Source organism: Manis pentadactyla, chromosome 6 (assembly GCF_030020395.1).
Source record: "Manis pentadactyla isolate mManPen7 chromosome 6, mManPen7.hap1, whole genome shotgun sequence".
Taxonomy (NCBI): Eukaryota; Metazoa; Chordata; class Mammalia; order Pholidota; family Manidae; genus Manis; species Manis pentadactyla.
In genome coordinates this window covers 36,012,814-36,032,012 of record NC_080024.1, presented here as the reverse complement: position 1 = coordinate 36,032,012, position 19,199 = coordinate 36,012,814, and the positions used below count along the sequence as shown (strand labels likewise).

The window sequence follows — 19,199 nt, the reverse complement described above, 5'->3', positions numbered from 1 at the left end:
CCAACAGGCACATGAAAAGATGCTCCACATAGCTAATCATAAGAGAAATGCAAATTAAAACCACAATGTCACCTCACACCAGTTAGGATGGCCAACATCCAAAAGACAAACAACAACAAGTGTTGGCGAGGATGTGGAGAAAGGGGAGCCCCCCTACACTGCTGGTGAGAATGTAAATTAGTTCAACCATTGTGAAAAGCAATATGGAGGTTCCTCAAAAAACTAAAAATAGAAATACAATTTGACCCAGGAAATCCACTCCTAGGAATTTACCCTAAGAATACAGGATCCCAAATTCAAAAAAACATATGCACGCCTATGTTTATTGCAGCACTATTTACAATAGCCACGAAATGGAAGCAACCTAAGTGTCCATCAGTAGATCAATGGATAAAGAAGATGTGGTACATATACACAATGGAATATTATTCAGCCATAAGAAGAAAACAAATCCTACTATTTGCAACAACATGGATGGAGCAAAAAGGTATTATGCTCAGTGAAATAAGCCAGGCAGAGAAAGACAAGTACCAAATGATTTGACTCATCTGTGGAGTATAACAACAAAGCAAACACTGAAGGAACAAAACAGTAGCAGACTCACAGAACCCAAGAATGGACTAACCATTACCAAAGGGAAAGGGACTGGGGAGGGGGAGGGGGAAGGGAGGGATAAGAGGATTAAGGGGTACTATGATTAGCACACATAATATAGGGGGGCACACAGTATAGCACAGAGAAAACAAGTAGTGACTCTACAGCATCTTACTATGCTGATGGACAGTGACTGTAATGGGATATATGGTGGGGACTTGATAATGGGGGAATGTAGTAACCACAGTTTTGGACTGAGCATAATATTATCTATCAATGATACCTTAATAAATTTAAAAACTTAAATTTTTTATTATAATATTTAACAATCAAATGACTATGGCTTTCTATTAAGCTTTGTTAGCATAAAAACACTGTGTGAATAATGTGTGAAAAGGAGGTTCAAGGCAATCAAGACTTTCATTCCCAGCACAGGAAGGGTCTGGTGCCATAACTGGCCCCTTTCACAGAAAATGACTGAAAAAGTTGGATTAAATAAAGAGGGAAATATTATCTCAAATGCATCAATAAACCAGGAAGAGGATAAGGACTATTCATGCTAAAATGAATGATGACAGTATCTCAAAAGGACTAAGTTGAGGACAGGTGCTAGTAAACTAAATGAACCTGAACTTCGGTCTTCACAGCCTTGCAGGGCTGGTGAGTCTAAAGCAGGAAGAGGGAAAGCCCAGGATCCGTCAAAGGTGATAAGTCTATTCTTCCATAAAGCTGATATCTGGAAGAACTCTACATGCTGAATGTAAAGCCAAATTAGAAATACACCTGGACCCCCAGCAGAATGCAATGAAAATTACCTGTCCTGAACCTTGTTACTGAGTAGGAGAGAAAAGAAGATACTCTCTTGAAGCTTCATAACTCAAAATCAGTCCTCACATGAATTTTCGGCCCTAATTCACACTAAGTAGGATGAAGAGTTTATTTCCACAGGGTCCCAGAGTTGTACTGTGCAGAGTACAGGTGCATGGTAGAAGCAAAAGCACATAACCTCTAGGAGCATCCATTTTTTTCCTAGGCCTCAAAATGTTCCCACAGTTCCAAGAAATATATGAGTTCACACACAGAAATCATAAACATACAAAGGAAAAAGACATCAAGAGTAAACACTGGCAGAAAGACAGAATGAAACCCTCAAAGAGTTCATTTGGAGAAATAAATGGAGTTGAAAATATGACTGAAGAGTAGTAATGCAGTAAAAAAGACCAAGAAATATTTAGAAAACAGGAGAGAAGAAACTGGGCAGAAGCAAGCAGAAGATTTCAAAAGAAGACAATAGATAACCAGTGACTTCTAAAACACAATGAAAGTCAAAAAGTCAAGGAAATGATACCTTCAATTACTAAGGGAAAACAACTGACAACATAAAATTTGACACCCAGGAAAAATAACAATTAAGAATGAGGGAAAAAAAAGATATTTTCCAGCTTAAGCAGAGAGGGGTTAGAACAGAGTTTGCCATCAAGAGGCCTTCATTAAGAAAACTGCACATGACGTACTTCAGGCAAAAGGAAACTAATTCCAGATGGTAAATCTGAATATAAAGAGAAGGAAGGGAAGAAACAAAAATAAAATGTAAATAAATTCAAAATATTAGTCATTATAATAAATGTAAATGGACCAATGTCCCAATTAGAAGACAAGAATGTAAGACTGGACTTTTAAAAATCCAAATACTGGTATTTACAAGACATGTATCTAAAACACAGATTCAAAAATACTGAAAATAAAAGGATGGGAAAAAGATAACAAGAATTACTAACAAGAAGAAAACACATGTTATTTATATTAATATCAAACAAAATAGGTTTTCAAAGTAAAAAGTATTATTAAAGTTAATGAGGCTACAGCATAATGCAAAGAAATAGACAACTACACAATTAAAGTAGGTAATTTTAACACTCAAATCTGACAGAGCAAACAATTAAGAATAGTAAGGTTTAAAGAACAGGTAATAAGCTTGTTAAAACAGACACATACAGAACACTACCAACTACAGAAGCACATAAAAAACTGACCACACACTGGACCACAACTGAAATTTCAACAAATTTTAAAGTTCTCATGTAAACCAAGTTTCCTGACCACAATGTAATTCAGTTAGAAATCACTAGAAAAATTAATTAAGGCAAAACCCTTATATTTTGAGATGGAAAAAAGAAATACTTCTAAATAACTCATGGGTCAGAGACCATAAATAAAAAGAGAAATAATCAGAATTGAAAAATAATTAAACTAAATCCTCACATCAAACTTTTGGGAATAATGCTAATTCAACACATAGCGGGAATTTATAGCTTTAATTGCTTACATTAGAAAGAAGAATAGCTAAACATTAATGAACTAAGCACCCTACTTATAGTTAGGAAAGAATAATAAAATAAATTGTAAGAAGGCAGAAAAAAACACACATGTACACATCACAAGTAAAATATCAACCACACCAAAAGTTGCTTTTTCATAAACGCCAAGTGTTGGAAAGCTTTTTCTATAAAAAGTCAGATAGTAAATATTTTAAGCTTTACAAGCTGAATAGTCTATGTTACAACTACTCAACACTGACATCTTGCTCAAAAGCACCCACAGACAATACATAAATAGGCAGGCTGTGTCCCAGTAAAAATAAATCTGCAAAATCAGGAGGCAGGCAAGATTTGACCCACTGGCACTAACCTACCTCTTAAAAGATTAATGAAGTTGACAAACCTCTGGCAAGATTATTCAGGGAAAATAAGAGATAAATGTACACAGTATTAGGTCTTAAAAACTAAACAACTTTATACCAGTAAGTTTGAAATTTAAATGAAATGGACGTATTCTTAGAAAAATGTGACTTACCAAAGTGACTCAAGAAAAAACAGACTATCCTAATAGCCCTATAATCTACTTTCAAAAATTATCAGAAGGAAATGCCTAACATTTCAAGTATTAGATGCTGAAATCTACCTATTCTAAGCTAAGAGCTCAGAATAAAAGCATCATAACTTACTTATAATGGTGAAGGTCTATGAGGTTCCCAAATTCAGCATTCTTCCTCTCTGAAAACAAAGATTTTTGGACTTCTCCGAAATACTCAGCTTTGAGTTCTCAACACAACAGTGGAAACGGACCTAAACTTCGCATCATCATTTATTCTATGGGCCTATGTCCTTATCTTGGTAACCTGCTTAGCACTCAAGTTCATGTAGAATTTCCACTGGGTCTACAACTTTCCCATTGACTTTACATTCCCCACTTCCCCTTCCTATATTTGAGTCCCAGAGCTCTTTCACTGGAAGTTGCTATCTGCTGACAAATATTCTATAATACCAAGTTGTCTACCTGCTTGTATTTCTGAATTTTACAAGTTCCTACATTCTCCACTCTCAACTTTAGTTTCTCTCTCCTTGTCTATTCGTTGATTTACAACCTGACACATGCTGCTTGCCTAGTTTACCACATGGTCTACTAACATGTGGTAAACTACTTTGGATTGTTAGGTGGAACATTCTGCCTGCCTGGACTTCTTTCTAGCTCTGCTTCTGTTTGTCCCTTAGCATCTACACCACACCAACAACTAATGTGACTCTAGGACTTAGCCCCTCGCACCAGCATTATGGTCTGACTCCTACAAACGAGGCCATACCTAGCCAGGTCCTAAGCCATCACTGATTCTTTGGCTTAAAAAAAATTTTTTTATAACAATGATTCAGTCCATAAATCTTTACCATATGATGTACAGTGGATTTAGAAGCAAGTATAAAAATACATACCAGAAGGAATGTTGTGTACTTATAAGACCTGAAGCATTTTTTTCAGGTGTAGACAACTTCCTGATTTTTACCCACTGGTGACCTATATACAGCTCTATGTCTTGAAAGACAGAGAACCGTGTCCACAGGTTTTATATGAGGAAAACTCTTGAGAAAGACTACCATCAGTGAAGTAAGAGTAAGTCATACATTTACTTATTTGAAAACTGAAGACAAACTAATAGCAGACTTTAATCTTAGGAATTTAGAAAAACTTAAATATCTTTCATTTTAAATAGTCAAGAGAAAAAGTGTGAAATCATCATAATGTCTAAAAGGTACACTGTATAGTACCTTCTTTCTTTTAATTCCCTCATGATTTCATAATATCCATCATGCTGTTGGATGGTACTAGTTTGAAGAAAGCATCCTGATTCATACCCTTCTAAACTATGTTATTGGATCACATACAACTGAGTTATAAGTAACAAATGGTTTAAGTTAAATTTCAAAAAACACAAGCCACATTTTTCCAAAGTCCCCACCCCCTCATCTCAGCCTACTAGCATTCATTCTGAGTGTTCCCTTATTTTGGGAAATCCACAATGGTCTCATTACTTATATATCATCTGTACCTACTTATTGAAAGAAGCAAAGAACTCCTTAGCAAAAGCCAAGAGTGAACTATTTGTTTTGGATTCTTTTTAAGTAGGTTAGTGAGGATTTTAAACAGAAAAGTGAGGTTGACTAAGTTTATTAAAGTCCTCTCTTTAACATACTTTTACTTTGATAAAAATAGGGGTGTTTTTTTTACTTTGTTTCATCTACTATGTTATAAAACATATATGAAAACTAAAGCATAGAACTAAAACTGCCAATAGGAAATGAAAGTTAAAAGTAATCTAAATTATAATGCTAAGTGTATTTTTCTAGATCTACGTACAAATTCTTGTTAGTTACTATATGGCAACAATAATACATAACAGTTGCTAAAGAATATGCCCAAATAGGTCAAATCACAGATTCACTATGATTAAGGAATTTTGCTAACCAATTCTCTGATCTTAAGCTCCAGTATCCATTTTTATTCAAAATCATTTATGTAATAATAAGAAAATAAAGTTGCTGAAAACAAGATTAATATACAAAAATCAGCCAGTGACAGTGACTTCTAAAATGGGGGAAAATTTTTCATTTACAATACATCCCTTTTATAGATCCTCTATAAACAAATTAAACTTAAATATGTAAAACATAGACATTTAATATAAATATATATAATTCAAAGTATATACTCTAACAAGAAATAAGCAAAACCTATATAAATAACTATAAAATTACTGAAGAATATAAAAGTTCTAAATAAGTAAATACATATACTATATTACTGTGTAAGAGTTTTCATTATTGTAAATATGTCAATTTTCTCCAAAGTAATCTGTATGTTTAAGGCATTTCTAATCAAAATACCAACAGAAACTTCTGGGAAATTTGCAAATGCATTAGAAATTTCATTTGGAAGGAAAAATGCATAATATTCCATAAAAAAAGACACTGAAAAATAAGACAATTGAAGAGGTAGCATGCCTTTCCAGATAACAAAATGTATTATTTAGCTACAGTAACTTTATAATGTAACTATACTTTTGAATGAATAGAGACTTAGACTACTGAATCATACAGGACAAGAGCAATAGATAATACTACATAAAATAAAACTTCCACACAGCAAAACAGTGTGAAAGGTCAAAGGACAAATGATAATCTGGGAAAATGTTTACAATATACAAAAAAAGGTTAGATATACTTAAAATATAAAAAGTTCTTACCAATCAATTTTTTTAAGGCTAAGACAACCCCCACAAAGGATATGAACACAAACTTGAAAGTCTGTTAAATATCTGAAAAGATACTTATGCTCATTAAGGAAAGCAAATCTGAGCAGTTAAAACTGTTCACCTTTATACTGGCAAAGATTAAAAAGAATGATGAACAGTATTAGCAAGAGTGTGGAGAAAGGGAGACATGAATATAGTGACAGTGAATGTAGAAACTGTTGCAGTTTTTTAGCAGGCAATCTAGCAGCACCCACTAAAATATGAAATCTATGTACCCTTTGACCTGATCTCATTATTTTACATGTTGGAATATGTTCTAAGAAAAACATGTACAAATGTACAAATGTAGATTTATGTGTATAATGTTCACATACCACCATATACAATATCGAAAAAAATGGAAAACAACCTAAAAGACATTAGAAAGTGAATAGTTAAGATAAATAATTCAAAATATTCATACTACAGAATACAATGCAACCCATAAATAATAAGGTAGGACTTTGTGTACTCACTTGTAAAGATTCTAATAGTATATGGTACTGTGAGAGTACTATTTAGAAAAAAGAAGAATTTGGAGAACAGTGTGCAAAATATGATCCATATTTTTACATATAAATAAAAATATCTGAAAGTTACATATTCAATTACTTTATATCCTTTTGCAATGATTAAGTATTTTTACAATTAGTTAAGTATTCTTTTTCATGTTAAAATACAAGTACATGGGGGTAAGATCTGATGTTTCTAACATGAAATACTGCATTCAACTGAACATTTTCTTAGAGGACTTTCTTCTAAAGGATAAATGACCATAAAAATATTTACCTATGAAGTAGCTTTTATAATTTTTGAAAATTAATACATTTATTTTCTAAGTATTTACCAGGTTACATTAGACTCTGTGGATGTAAAAATTAATGAGACATTATCTCTGCTTTGAAGAAACCCAAAGTATATTGTAAGGGCAGACCAGCATACAAATAAGTGTAATAAAGTGTTGAAGCTACTGTGACCACAGTGTACAGATGGATACAAATGAAAAAGAAAGGTCATTCCACTTGGGGGAAACCATTATCACAGAAGACTTAAGCTTATGCTTGAGCTAAATCTTAAATATGAGATGCTGAGCAGATGGAGAAGAGGAGAAAGGGTATAAATGCAAAGAAAGAGACAAATATGCATTCCTCTACCTAAGAATTATTTCTACAAAGATAAGAATTTTTAGTGCCGAATGTCAAACCAAAACAATATTCAAAGACACAATAATTCTTCTAATATTCATCTATTATAATTTGGTCTTCCATGCTAGCTGAAAATTACTTACGGTCTGGTTATTTTTTATAAACCTTTTCTTCTAAAAAAGCCTACAAAAGTGTTTTTTAAATAATACTTAAAATCCTACTTTATTTCTTACTTAAAAAGCAAATTGCCTTCTAAAAGCAAAGACTTCATGCTTTCACTGCTTATATTTTGATACTATTCTAAAAGTCACCCTAAACTGTAGTTCCAAAGCTCAACGTGTTTGAGATTAACACAAAAATACCCTAACACAATAAATATGGTCTATTTTCACAGAAGAGCTATATTTTTCTAACACCTAAGTGTTTTTGCCCTTACTTTCCGGGAGTGTAGCTACTTCACTGCAAACTATTAACTTATCTCTAAGAAAACACAACAGGCCACATACAGAGAAAAATGTGGGCTTTTACCTCATGAAGCGTGAGGTGTTTCCCATCCTTTCTCTTCGAGTCAAATCTGCCATATATTGCACTGTATTTTCGAATTTCCTCCTCTTTATGTGGATCATCATCACTCATTTCAAAGATGTGACCAATCATTTTGGCCAACTTCTTGTTGGTTTTTAGCAGCTCTTTCACTTCATTCAAGTCACTTTTTGGCAGTGTGGGGGCCATTCGCTCCACACACTCAGCTACAGAGAGTGCGGCTGCGGCATCCAGCGCCTCACTGCTTTCCTTTGGGGACGCTGGGGAGCCCAGGTCTGCCGGGGAGAGGCTGTGCTCACTCTCAGTGGCATGGTGGCCTTGCCAGAGTCTGGATTCACCAATACTCTGCAGTGCTAAGCTCCCTACCACATCTGACTTGCCCTGTCCTAAGCTCTGCACACAGGTGGTGGCAGCGCACTTGGGGATTTTTAAATGAGGTTCCCGGGCATTGCTATTCCTTTCATAACTGCTGCAGGATATTCCCAGCCACGTTGGTGATCCCTCTGGTAATTTATAGATGGGTATGCTACTGACAGGCAGGGAAGTCAGAGGCTGATTGAAAAGGCCAGGGTTCGTAACCCAGTCTCTCAAAGCCTTCTGTAGCCTTCTAACATGAAGGGGCTTGCTAGCCATGCCCACGAGTGCCATGATTTCCAAGAATTCCTCTTCTCCAGCTTCACAGAGTTGCTGCACATCATCACCACCTTGTTGGATAAAGGCATCAAAATAAGAAAGCAGATTGGCCTTTTGTAATATTCTATACAGCTGCAACTCTCCCAAGGTCCTGGGTAAGGCAGCAGCCATTACTGTGGATGGGCTCAACCTGCAGAAAAAAGAGAGGGAATACTCATCAAATCTGAGCCTACTGGTTAGACATACATGATTTAAGAACACAGTAGGGGAAGAACAAAAACAAGGAACATTTACCTAGCAACTGACTATTAAGGAAGCATTTCTGTTACCACATTTTACTTTCCTATCAATCCTAATGGTAGATATGATTGTTCCCCTCTTAAAGAGAAAAATATAAAGGCACAAAGAATATAAGTAATTTGCCTGTGATCTCTTAACTAGTTCAGTAGAAGTCTAGCGACTCAAACCAAGGGACACAGGGCTCTATATTCCATATTTTTGACTATTTACTTTGCTACTTCCTGGTGTGGACACAAAGGTGAAGTGTAATTAAATTCAGGAGGCAAGAAGTATACTATCATTCGCCGAATGCTTATTTTGTATCAGACAATATGATGAACAGTATATATGCCTACAGACAGTCTCCAACTTACATGGTTCAACTTTGCAAGGGTGTGAAAGCAATATGCATTCAGTAGAAACTGTGCTTCATCTTTTCCTGGGCTAGCAATATGCAGTACAATACTCTCATGATGCTGGGCAGCCACAGGGAGACACAGTTCCCAGTAAGCCACATGATCACAAGGGTAAACAACTGATAGATTCATAACCAATCTGCACCCATAGGAGAATTCTGTTTTTCATTCTCAGTACCATATTCAATAAATTACATGAGATTTCAACAATTTATTATAAAATAGACTTTGTATTAGATGATTTTGCCCAACTGTGGGCTAATTTAAGTGTTCTGAGAACATTTCAGGTAGGTTAGGGTAAGCTATAATGTTTGGTTAGTTGGGCGTATTAAACCCATTTTTGACTTATGCTACTTTCAAATTTATAATGGGTTTATCAGGATATAACACATCATAAGGAAGATCTGTAATCCTCACAACAGCCCTGTGAAATAGGTATAGTAATTTCCATTTCATAAAGAAAAGTCAGCAAGATTAGTCTGGTAGACAGAGGAAGATAGATTTCAGTATGAATTGGAGGTAAGAATACCAGAATGTGACACATTTAGGAACTGAGAAAAAAAGAGGCAGGAAAAATTCAAACAAGTGAACGACCAGATTTGGTGATCACTTAGGTATAAGTGATGAAGGAAAGGGAACAGTTACCAATTTTTGACACTTTCTCTGGTTCCAAGAAAAGAAGAGTAATAGATGACTATGGGATTACGTTATGAGAATTAGAGCTGCAACAGGCACTGGGGATACAGAAAAATCAGGATGATGGGATTCCCTTTCAAACACACAGCACTTGAACTGCCTTGTGTAAAATAACAGACTACAGTTGAAATGTGTAAAGGTTGAAGATAAAGAGGGTGAGAAAGCCCTCCGAAGCAGCAGCAGAGAGCCTAAGGAAGAAACATACTTTTAAAGCCCACTCAAGACAGAGAAGCCTGCATTTAAGAGAAAGAAAAAGACCTGGCAAAGTATTTCCTGACCTCTTAGCAGCCTTTAAAAATTATTCACAGTTGCCTGGAGACCTCCCACATACAACGAGGAATTGGCCAAGTACTTCTACTTAAAAGAAACCAACAAACGTGTAGTAAGTGCAGCCTTAGGATTAAAAGAACCCTGTAGATATCCATGGAGAAAAATTACAGAAGGCTCAAATACCTAAATCAGGAAAATGGACGATACACTCTTATCTCAAAATAGTATGAAGTAATTGTTAGCTGGGAGATAAGGCAAGCAAGGGAAAATCAGGAACATCCCTGAAGGCCAAGAGGTCACCCAATCTGGGACTTTTGCTTTAAGACATCAACTAGAATTTTAGTCTGTCATCCCATCCAAGGGAAATGCATCTTCCTGTTACTCTGAGGACTGACTCCTGGTCAGCCCCACCTCCTGGAACCTTTGTGACATCCACATTCTGCTCTGATCACCTAGTGACCTCCTTCAATTTTATGGCTCTTTATTTTATAAGGGCATTGCCAAATGACCTGATGACTGCCCAAGAGACACAAAAAAGATTAAACTGAGACCCAGTAACTTGTGTTAATATCCAGGAAACCACACGGGGGCCTTTTGAAAAATACAATTCCCCAGGTCCCTGAGTTGCATCTCAGGAAAACTCCCATGATTTGACAAATGTGGCAAATTACGCTAGAAGATCCCTATTTGACATACCCGCCGAGCACCACAAACTCCTACATGTTCTGTGATCATCTAGATTCTTTAAACCCACCTTCGTGTTCATGCCACCTCAGCCCTCTGGATAAAAACATTCTTGTACCTTATGATTCACCCACAGGAGAATCTGCTTGTCCTCCCACAGCAGGGGAGACTCTCCAAGGAGAGAGTCTATCATCCAGCTAGACACTAACCCATAAAAACAGAGCTTTCAGGATTTATAGACACAAGTTAAAGTCTGTATTGAACTACATTATACTAAATAGAAGGGCTTCTAGAAGATGTCTGAGGTAGAAGGAACCTTACTTTCCCATCATACACTTAATGTAAATAGCTCCACAAACTTTCAACTCAATAATATACAAAAAAATACACATGCACACATATAAATACATGTGTGTGTACAAACAAAAAAAATTTTTTATGAGGACTGTAACCTTGCAAAATTTAAGGTGTTATCAATTATCTCACTATATAGGCTCCCTCAAATTATGAAATACAGGGAAGACTAGTGAGAAAATCTAGAATTTCTGAATCTTTTTATGAGTAATAAGAAAATATATATGTTAGATAAATATAAAAGAGAAACTTAAGAAAAGGAGACCACAAGACCCAAACTTAAATTTTATTCTTCTGAGACAAGGTAGTGATTTAGAAAATATTAACTTAAAACTTTTATCTTTTCTCATCTTTACCCAAGAAGAAAGGAAACCCCCTAGTTCCTAAGAGAAAACGCTTATGTACTGGTAACAAAAGTAGTTATGATCATATTATCTCCATAAGGACTGATGGGCCACTAGTACATTTCCAAAGTCAAGATACCAGATGAAAGTTAAGTAAGTGAACTATTTATAAAGTCCCAGGAGGCTTCCTAAAGGCCCACACTTACTGCTGGGAAAGGAGCTTTCTCCCTAAGATTTTGCTTTAGGATAATGTTTCAGTTTCCTACAAAAGCCTGTTGTAATAATTTGAACACTTACACCTCTTACATAATTTGATTTGATTTAAAGGATAATTTTCTTAAGATGAGATTTTGTTTTTACAATCTCTGTATCTACTCATGCTTCAACGTGAAGTTCAAACAAATCAAGGGAAAGCATCTATCTGCATAGCTCCAACCTGAAGTAAATATAAAAGGTTCCTAACACACATACAGTATATACCAATATATACAGGTACCTAGTAGTATAGTAAATCTGTTCAGCTGAAAACTGCTACCTGGCCTTTTCAAGATGTGCTGGAACAACCATGCAGTCTGACCTTTTTATGAATTCCACAGTTAAGAGAAACCAGTTACTCATTTTTTACTGCATTCAAAAGCTAAACCGATGGCCTATGTACAGTAAACTCCCTCTTATCACCAGTTTAAATGTTCCTCAGCCTGGTCAGTTCAAGAGGAAGAGGAATTAAACAACAATGGATCCCTTTAAGGCCATTTGTTGTGTGTTTTTCATCGATCTATCTTAAGTGGTAATGAGTTGTTCCAGAACTTTTAAAAAAAGCTCACTTTGGCTTCTTATGGGTAGGATCAGTTATCTGCCAAACTATGCTCAGTGAATTAGTTTGATCCAGAAAATTTTATTGGTCAACTCTTTCCTCATCCCAGAAACACAACGAAGCACTTGAAATGACTATGGGAAACAACTTCCTTGACATTCTCTAAGCTGGCATGTGGGGACTTGGCATAGGACAAAGGTCTTCAGTAGTCACTAAGGAAAAAACTATTCCTTCAGACCTGCCTCAATTCATTCCAAGAAGCTTCAGCCTACCTTCTGGCCCCATGGCTCTAACAACACTCGAGTAACTACTGAGTCATCACCAGCCTCCCTCGCTGTCCTCTCTGCAGTCTGACAGCACTCTCTGGAATGCTCTTACCGTGACTTCGGTACCGTCATATGATGCCATCTTCCCCACCTTCCCTTACTACAAAGTGCAAGAATTCTCCTAAGTTTCATATTAGATGTCTTTTCCATATTCTCCTTGATGATCTCATCCACTCCCAACCTTTAATTGCCACCTATAGCAGACTGTAGTCATAACTGTGGCTATCTGTAGCTTGGACCAGTGGTTCATGGGCCAGGGACCCATAGAGCTACTGAAAAGTGTTTTCAAATGCAAATGAACACCAAGTACTGGCTACTGAGTAAAACAGATGCTTCTTACACATGTCTACTTTGCAAATAACAGTATATAAACATTTTGACTTAATAAAATATAAACTCATTAACAGTGGAATTCATAGCAGTTGTCATTCTATGTATTCTCAAACAACAAATACAATGTTAATGAATATTTGCAATTTTTAAATTTAAAAAGTGATATTCATACCTGAAAAGTTTGAGAACCATTAGCCCAAATCATTACTCTGATAACTTAGCATTTCAACTACCACCTGGGTACTGTCAAAATCTCAAATTTGGTTAAGTCCAAAAACAAGTGTGTTATCCCATTTTCCTTCCTTCTTCCAGATTCCCATGTCTACTCTTTCCAACTCTCTTCTGTTTCCTGGGTTAATAAAAGTAGGGGTTTTATCTTTATTTTCTTCTTCCTTCCTCAAATCTACATGTCCTTAGGCTACATCACCACACTTTTTCTTTCTCTGCTTCAAAAACACCTAATTCTAGTTTTCACTGTTTCTTGCTCCAACTTTTAAAACAGCTTCCTCACCTTCAAAACATCCCAAACTGCAATGCTAATTTTTTCTTCCTCAAGTACAGGTATGGCTCTTTACACACCTGTACAAACTTCCCCCCATTGCACACAGAAAGAAATCCAAACTACTTATAGAGGTATCCCAGGCCCAAACCTTCTTTTCCAGCCTTCTCTCCGGTTCCTAACATGCCCCTAAGCTCTTGCAAGATACAATGGGCATTCCTCAAGTGTGCCTCCCACTGTGCCAGGCATACTCACTCCTTTACTTTATGGCCTTCTCCATAAGTCCTTTCCCAGACCCCCTGGCTGTAGATGTCTTCTCCCTTCTCTGAACCCCACGATAATTTTTCTCTCATTTTTTTTCTGTTTTTCAGATATGTCAGTTACTGAGCGAGTCCTGAAGATACAGAGCAAAGACGGTCCTTCGTGCAGAATCAGTTAAGGAGAATCAGTTTAACAGACAAGTAAGGGGACATATACAAACTGTGATTATACCTCAGGAGCTGAGTGTTATACCTAAGGACACAGAACACAGAAGCAGCCTTACCTGGCTCTGCAGAACAGGTTACCGTTAGGTGATAAGCTCCCCAAGGGTAGCATCTAAAGTCATCTTTTATCCCCCTCTATTCCTGAAAAAGTGTTCAGTATAGAGGTAACATTCTCTATAAAGGCTGTTGAATGAAACCTATTTGAGAATCTGTTCAGGAGCCTCCTCTCATGTTCCAAAAGGGACACTCTCTAGGTAAACTGGTATACCCTGAATTACACATCCTGCTACTTTACCTATGATCCTTTTCATTCTCTCATCCTCCATACTTTCTTCTTATAAGGCTATATGGCAGATTCCTATTAAATGGCTATTTTTTCCAAAATATCAAAGGATGCTCTCCCAAATACAGGAACTACACAAGGTTAGTGTTATACACATAATGTGTTAGTCTAGCCCCAATACCAGCATTTTAAGACATCAATTTCAGTCTGAGAGATCCTAGGTCTTTTTCCTCTATAAATTAAAATGCAGTATGAGTTATCTCCAAACTATCAATCTTATAAATGATCATTATATTCAAATGATTCAGTCACTACTCTTAAATCCTCCTCTTTATTATGTAGGAAAAAAATATATATGTATGTGTAAATACATACTTATATATAGTATGTGGGTATACACATACTTTTACGAAATCTATGGCATTCCAAAGAGCGACTCTTCTGGGGAGAGGGAGAAACCAAGGGTGAAATCCCAGTAAGATCTTACTTATTTATGCAGAGGACTATAAATTCCTTCCTCCCAATAGAGCCTGAAATTTTTACTTTAAAATTATCTAAGTTAACAGCAACCTCTTACAGACTTAAAAAATGTGAAAAAACTTGAGAAGAGTGAGTTCATGAGTCATTTACAGATTAAGGTGAATTAGTTCCACCAGACTGTTTTCCTCTTAACATCTAGATGAGATCCGGTGCACACTAAGGGAATGAAAGATGGGGATGGGAAATGGTGAGGAAGGAAATCTGAAGGCAGACTACATTTAAAGCCTCTGAAGTACTGCTAAATTTGGGAGAGTGTAGCTTGAAGGTTTAGGAACCTGGTGAAAAAGGTACATTACAGGTTAAAACTGAAAAGGTTTATGAAAGTCCAGAATTTGGCTTAGGGAAGGATGAGCCTTAAGCCTAGGAAATGAATTCTCACTTTGTCCTAGTCTAGGACTCAGGCTAAAACAATTAAATGTAGTTTAGTTACATCATGGGTTACTTAAGATTGCAGGGTTAGACTAGGTACTGAACTCCTATGTGTGTTTCAAAACCCAATTTCTCTAGGCACATTAGTAAGCAGTCAGTGAAATATCTTAAGAAATTTTTGCATCTTATTACTGTCATGCTATGAATTATATACTTCCTAATGAATTAACAGTAATTTGGGAAGACTTAAATGTTCTCTCTTATTGATTTCTTTCTGAATTCTGAATGAAGCTAGAAAAAAAATTTCTTACAGATCTCTTCATATTTTACCAAAAGTATTCAATGTGTAAGCTTAAATTTATCAAAATTAGAAAAATCATTTTGTAATTAAACAGTAACTGCATTAACTATAATTTCAATAGTATTTCATACAATATAGCTAGAAATTCTTCAATCAACTAACAGTCAATTCATTCAACAAAGTGCTCTTTTAGCACATAATATGCATGCAATATATATAAATTTTGAGTTTTTTAAAAAATCTCTTTAAAAATATTAATATACTATGCAAATTAATCCACAGCCCTCTAAATATAATGTACTGAGAAATGACAAACTTTTTGAAAGCTTAATGGTATGTTTTAGCTATGAAAATTCTGACAAGATGAGGATTACTATTTTTTCCCTAACATCAACTTCTCTAATTTCCCACTTGTTCCATTATTAAGTTTAAGGGAGTATATTCTACTATTGTACTAGTTATTGAACATGTCAGATCAAAAGGGAAATTTGCATTTAATATAATAACTGTACTATTCTTCATTCTACTAAAAAGAATGAAACAGGTAAGATAAAACTAAATCCAAAGCAAAGGGGCTAGGAACCTTACATTACGCTTGAGTGGGTTTTATTTATTCCTTAATATATTTAATAAACTCAATGAAATATACATATACAGATTATTATGCATTTTAGCAGGACTTTAAACTATTCAAAACATATAAAATGGTCATTTCCATAAAAGTAACATAAAATATATCATGGTTTTGTGGTACCCAGAATACTGCTTCACATCCAAAAGTTAATTTTACAGAGCTTTCATTCCCAATAATACATATGAAAAGCATCTACAAAAACAATTAGACGTAGTAAAATGGAATAGATAAGGCCCAAGTCTTTGACAGAGTCTAGGCCAACAGACACAAAAACCTGACATACTTATGTTTCCATCCAACTATCTTTTACTTTAAATATTTAAAGTTCATGCAATAAATTCCTCAAACATCTCCTCCACTTTGTAATACATATAATTTCTTTCAAAGCATCCACAACACAAACACCCAAATTCTTTAATAACAAGTCAGTATGTTCTTTAAGTGTGATTAAAAGAAAATACCTAATGCTTGGATTCTCTAAGTAACAGGAAGAAGAATGAAAATCTATTACCTTTTCTATAGGGTAATGGACGTTATTTACTAGTCACAAAAAAGGAAAATTTTAAATTAATTTAGCCGAGATTACTCAACTTTATTAATAATTTAGGAATTAGATGCACTTACTAAATATATTTAATTATTTATTAGATATATAAGGTCACTAAATTTCCTTGTATCCAGCTATAGAATTCCTAAGGATTTTGTCATTTTAATTACATCCCCAATTAGCAGGCAGAATGAAATTTTTAAAAAAGCTGCAAGGCCTCAAAGTTTTTATTGTTGCAATTATCAAGACATTCACATATAACAAGCAATCAAGAGGGCCAAGGAAAATGAATTTTTTCTAATACAACGATGGCACATTAACTTTTGTGCAAGAGCCAAAGATTAAAACAATCCCAGTGGTTCTTTGAAATTATTCTTTCAAGACCTAATTTTCCAAATCTACACCCAAACAGGAATAAAAAAGGCTGACCTTGCCAGCCATCTATAAATTCTCAAGAGAACCCTTGTGTGCGTGTTAATGTGTATAAGGGCAACATAATTTTAAAAACGTACTCAAAGTTAAATTTATTATATTAATGTCTCATATAACACGAAAAAATGGAGGAAAAAAGAATGCACTTGAGTCTAAAAACCACTTTTGCTGGCACTTAGATTAGGTTAGAAGCAGCACTTTTAAGCCTTCAAGAAAATCAGCCTCCACCCAAAATACAAAGTAAATCCTATGCATCCTCTCTTCCAGTATTTCTTCCTACAGCCCACACATAAATTATGAAATGTCACAATTTGCTATGTTTTACAGAAATTTTTCAAAAAAGTGAAAATCTAAGGTAATTCACTGTGTGCACACTTTTCTAATAGAGAAGCCTAACATTTCCTACGTGACTAATCTATTTTAAATTCCGTTCCTCTGTTCCTATGCAATTTAATACTATCTATTAAAACTGCCAAAATATTTTTAAACAAGATCTGTGAATTTCCCTCTCAGGTTTTGATCTTTGCACTCCTTCAGTTTGCAGACACGTCACTGGCAAACCAGTTGGTAGTGACAGGTTACTCAAAATCGACTCTCTCGGATTCAATTTTAAATTGACAGCTACCCCCAAATTTTTCATGCCTCCCGGATCTCACGTTGTGAGGGATAAGTATATGTAACTAAAGGATTACTTTTGATCACCGCTGCAAAACTTCACCTACGGAACCTCTAAATGTCTATTTCGATTCAATTATCCTTTTCCCCAGATCCTACATTTAGGCTTACTGAAGTGCCGTTTTCTCTCTTAAGCCTTGTGAACCCTGAGGTTGAAGACTATTAACATTTGATAGTACTTGCAATGTTTCTCCATGAATAAGGTCACACACTTCTGCATCCAAGGGTTTTATGTCCCACATGTGTTTGCAAATTCCACACTCGGCCTTAGAGCACAAGAAGTCTCTCTTCCTTGCGCCTAGGTGCCAAGTTTCTATAAGCCACTTCCAAGCAAAACTCTCCTTCCGCTTTTAAAAAGAAAAGTACATTCGGAAGAAGAGGACAGCCAGGGCGAAAATTAAAACTGTAAAGGCAACACTTTCATAAAGTAAACAAACCAATAATATTCTGCCCCTGGGGAAGGTGGCTGCAAAACTGGAGCTGGCGCGCACCCACGACGCACAATACACCACTCAACCCCACGACAGCTTCGCGGCCCGCGCGACGACCCCAGACCGGTTAGAATGGACCCGGCACTCCCAGTTTCCTCCGAGAGAAAACGCACAAGTCAGGCCCGCTGCCTTGCTCGCCCTCTTCTCGTGCCCCAGCGCACCGGATTTCTCCGGGAATCGCCCATAGGAGTCCGATGCCGCCCTCTCCTTCCGGCGGCGGCCGCACGGGGCCGATTCCCCTGGACGCCCGCCCCCAAATGCCTGCGCGGCCGGGCGACTCCGCAGCCCCAAGTTCAGCAGGGGCCGCACCGGCGCGAACGCGTCCCGCGCTCTGCGGACACTGAGTTGGTACGTACTCGGCCAGCGGCTGCAGCGGGGTTGGCACGCTCTTCCCAAAGACTGCTCAGCCCCAACTCCGAAGTGACGGCCCCCGGCGCTCCCTCCTCAGGCGGCTGCGGCGGCCGGGACGCCCCCGCTCCCATCGAGTGGGGGAAGGAGCGGCGGTGGGCGCGCTTCCCTCTACTCCCCCACCCGCAACTCGGGCGCGCCGCTTCTTCCCGCCCGCCAGCCCCGACGGCGCTCGCTCGGCCGCGTGGGCGGCAGCTGCGGCTTCTCCAGGCTCGGGCGCGCGGGCGGCGGCGGTGGCACCTCCCCCGCTGCGTGCTCCCCTCCCCCTCCTCCCCCGCTCCGCGCGCTCAGCACCCTCCCCTCCTCTCCCGGGCCGCCTCCGCCGCCTCCGCCCCCCGCGCGCTGTCACATGGGGATATTCCGCTCTTGCTACATTCGCCGCTGCAGCGCCCGCCCCCGCGCGGCCGAGTGACGCAGATCCCGGCGTGGGCCGCTGCGGGGCGGGGGCGGCCGCCGCCGGGCCCGGGCTCGGCCTCCTTCC

General features: G+C 37.3%; 1 protein-coding gene across 3 annotated transcripts in view; it reads right to left on the bottom strand.

Annotated features, from left to right (window-relative positions):
- The window catches only part of NAB1 (NGFI-A binding protein 1), a 103,847-nt gene extending 84,865 nt beyond the window's left edge, over positions 1-18,982 (bottom strand). For 2 of the 3 annotated variants that reach the window (XM_036927940.2, XM_057503718.1), the window contains exons 1-2: positions 18,667-18,980; positions 7,891-8,728 (exon numbers count right to left, since the gene is read on the bottom strand). In XM_036927940.2, the coding sequence (XP_036783835.1) occupies positions 7,891-8,709 (819 nt within the window). In that variant the 5' untranslated portion in view covers positions 8,710-8,728; positions 18,667-18,980. Of the gene's footprint in view, positions 1-7,890; positions 8,729-18,666 lie in introns of all 3 variants that reach the window. The other variant, XM_057503720.1, reaches the window with a different exon arrangement.
- Between the last annotated feature and the right edge of the window lie 217 nt (positions 18,983-19,199).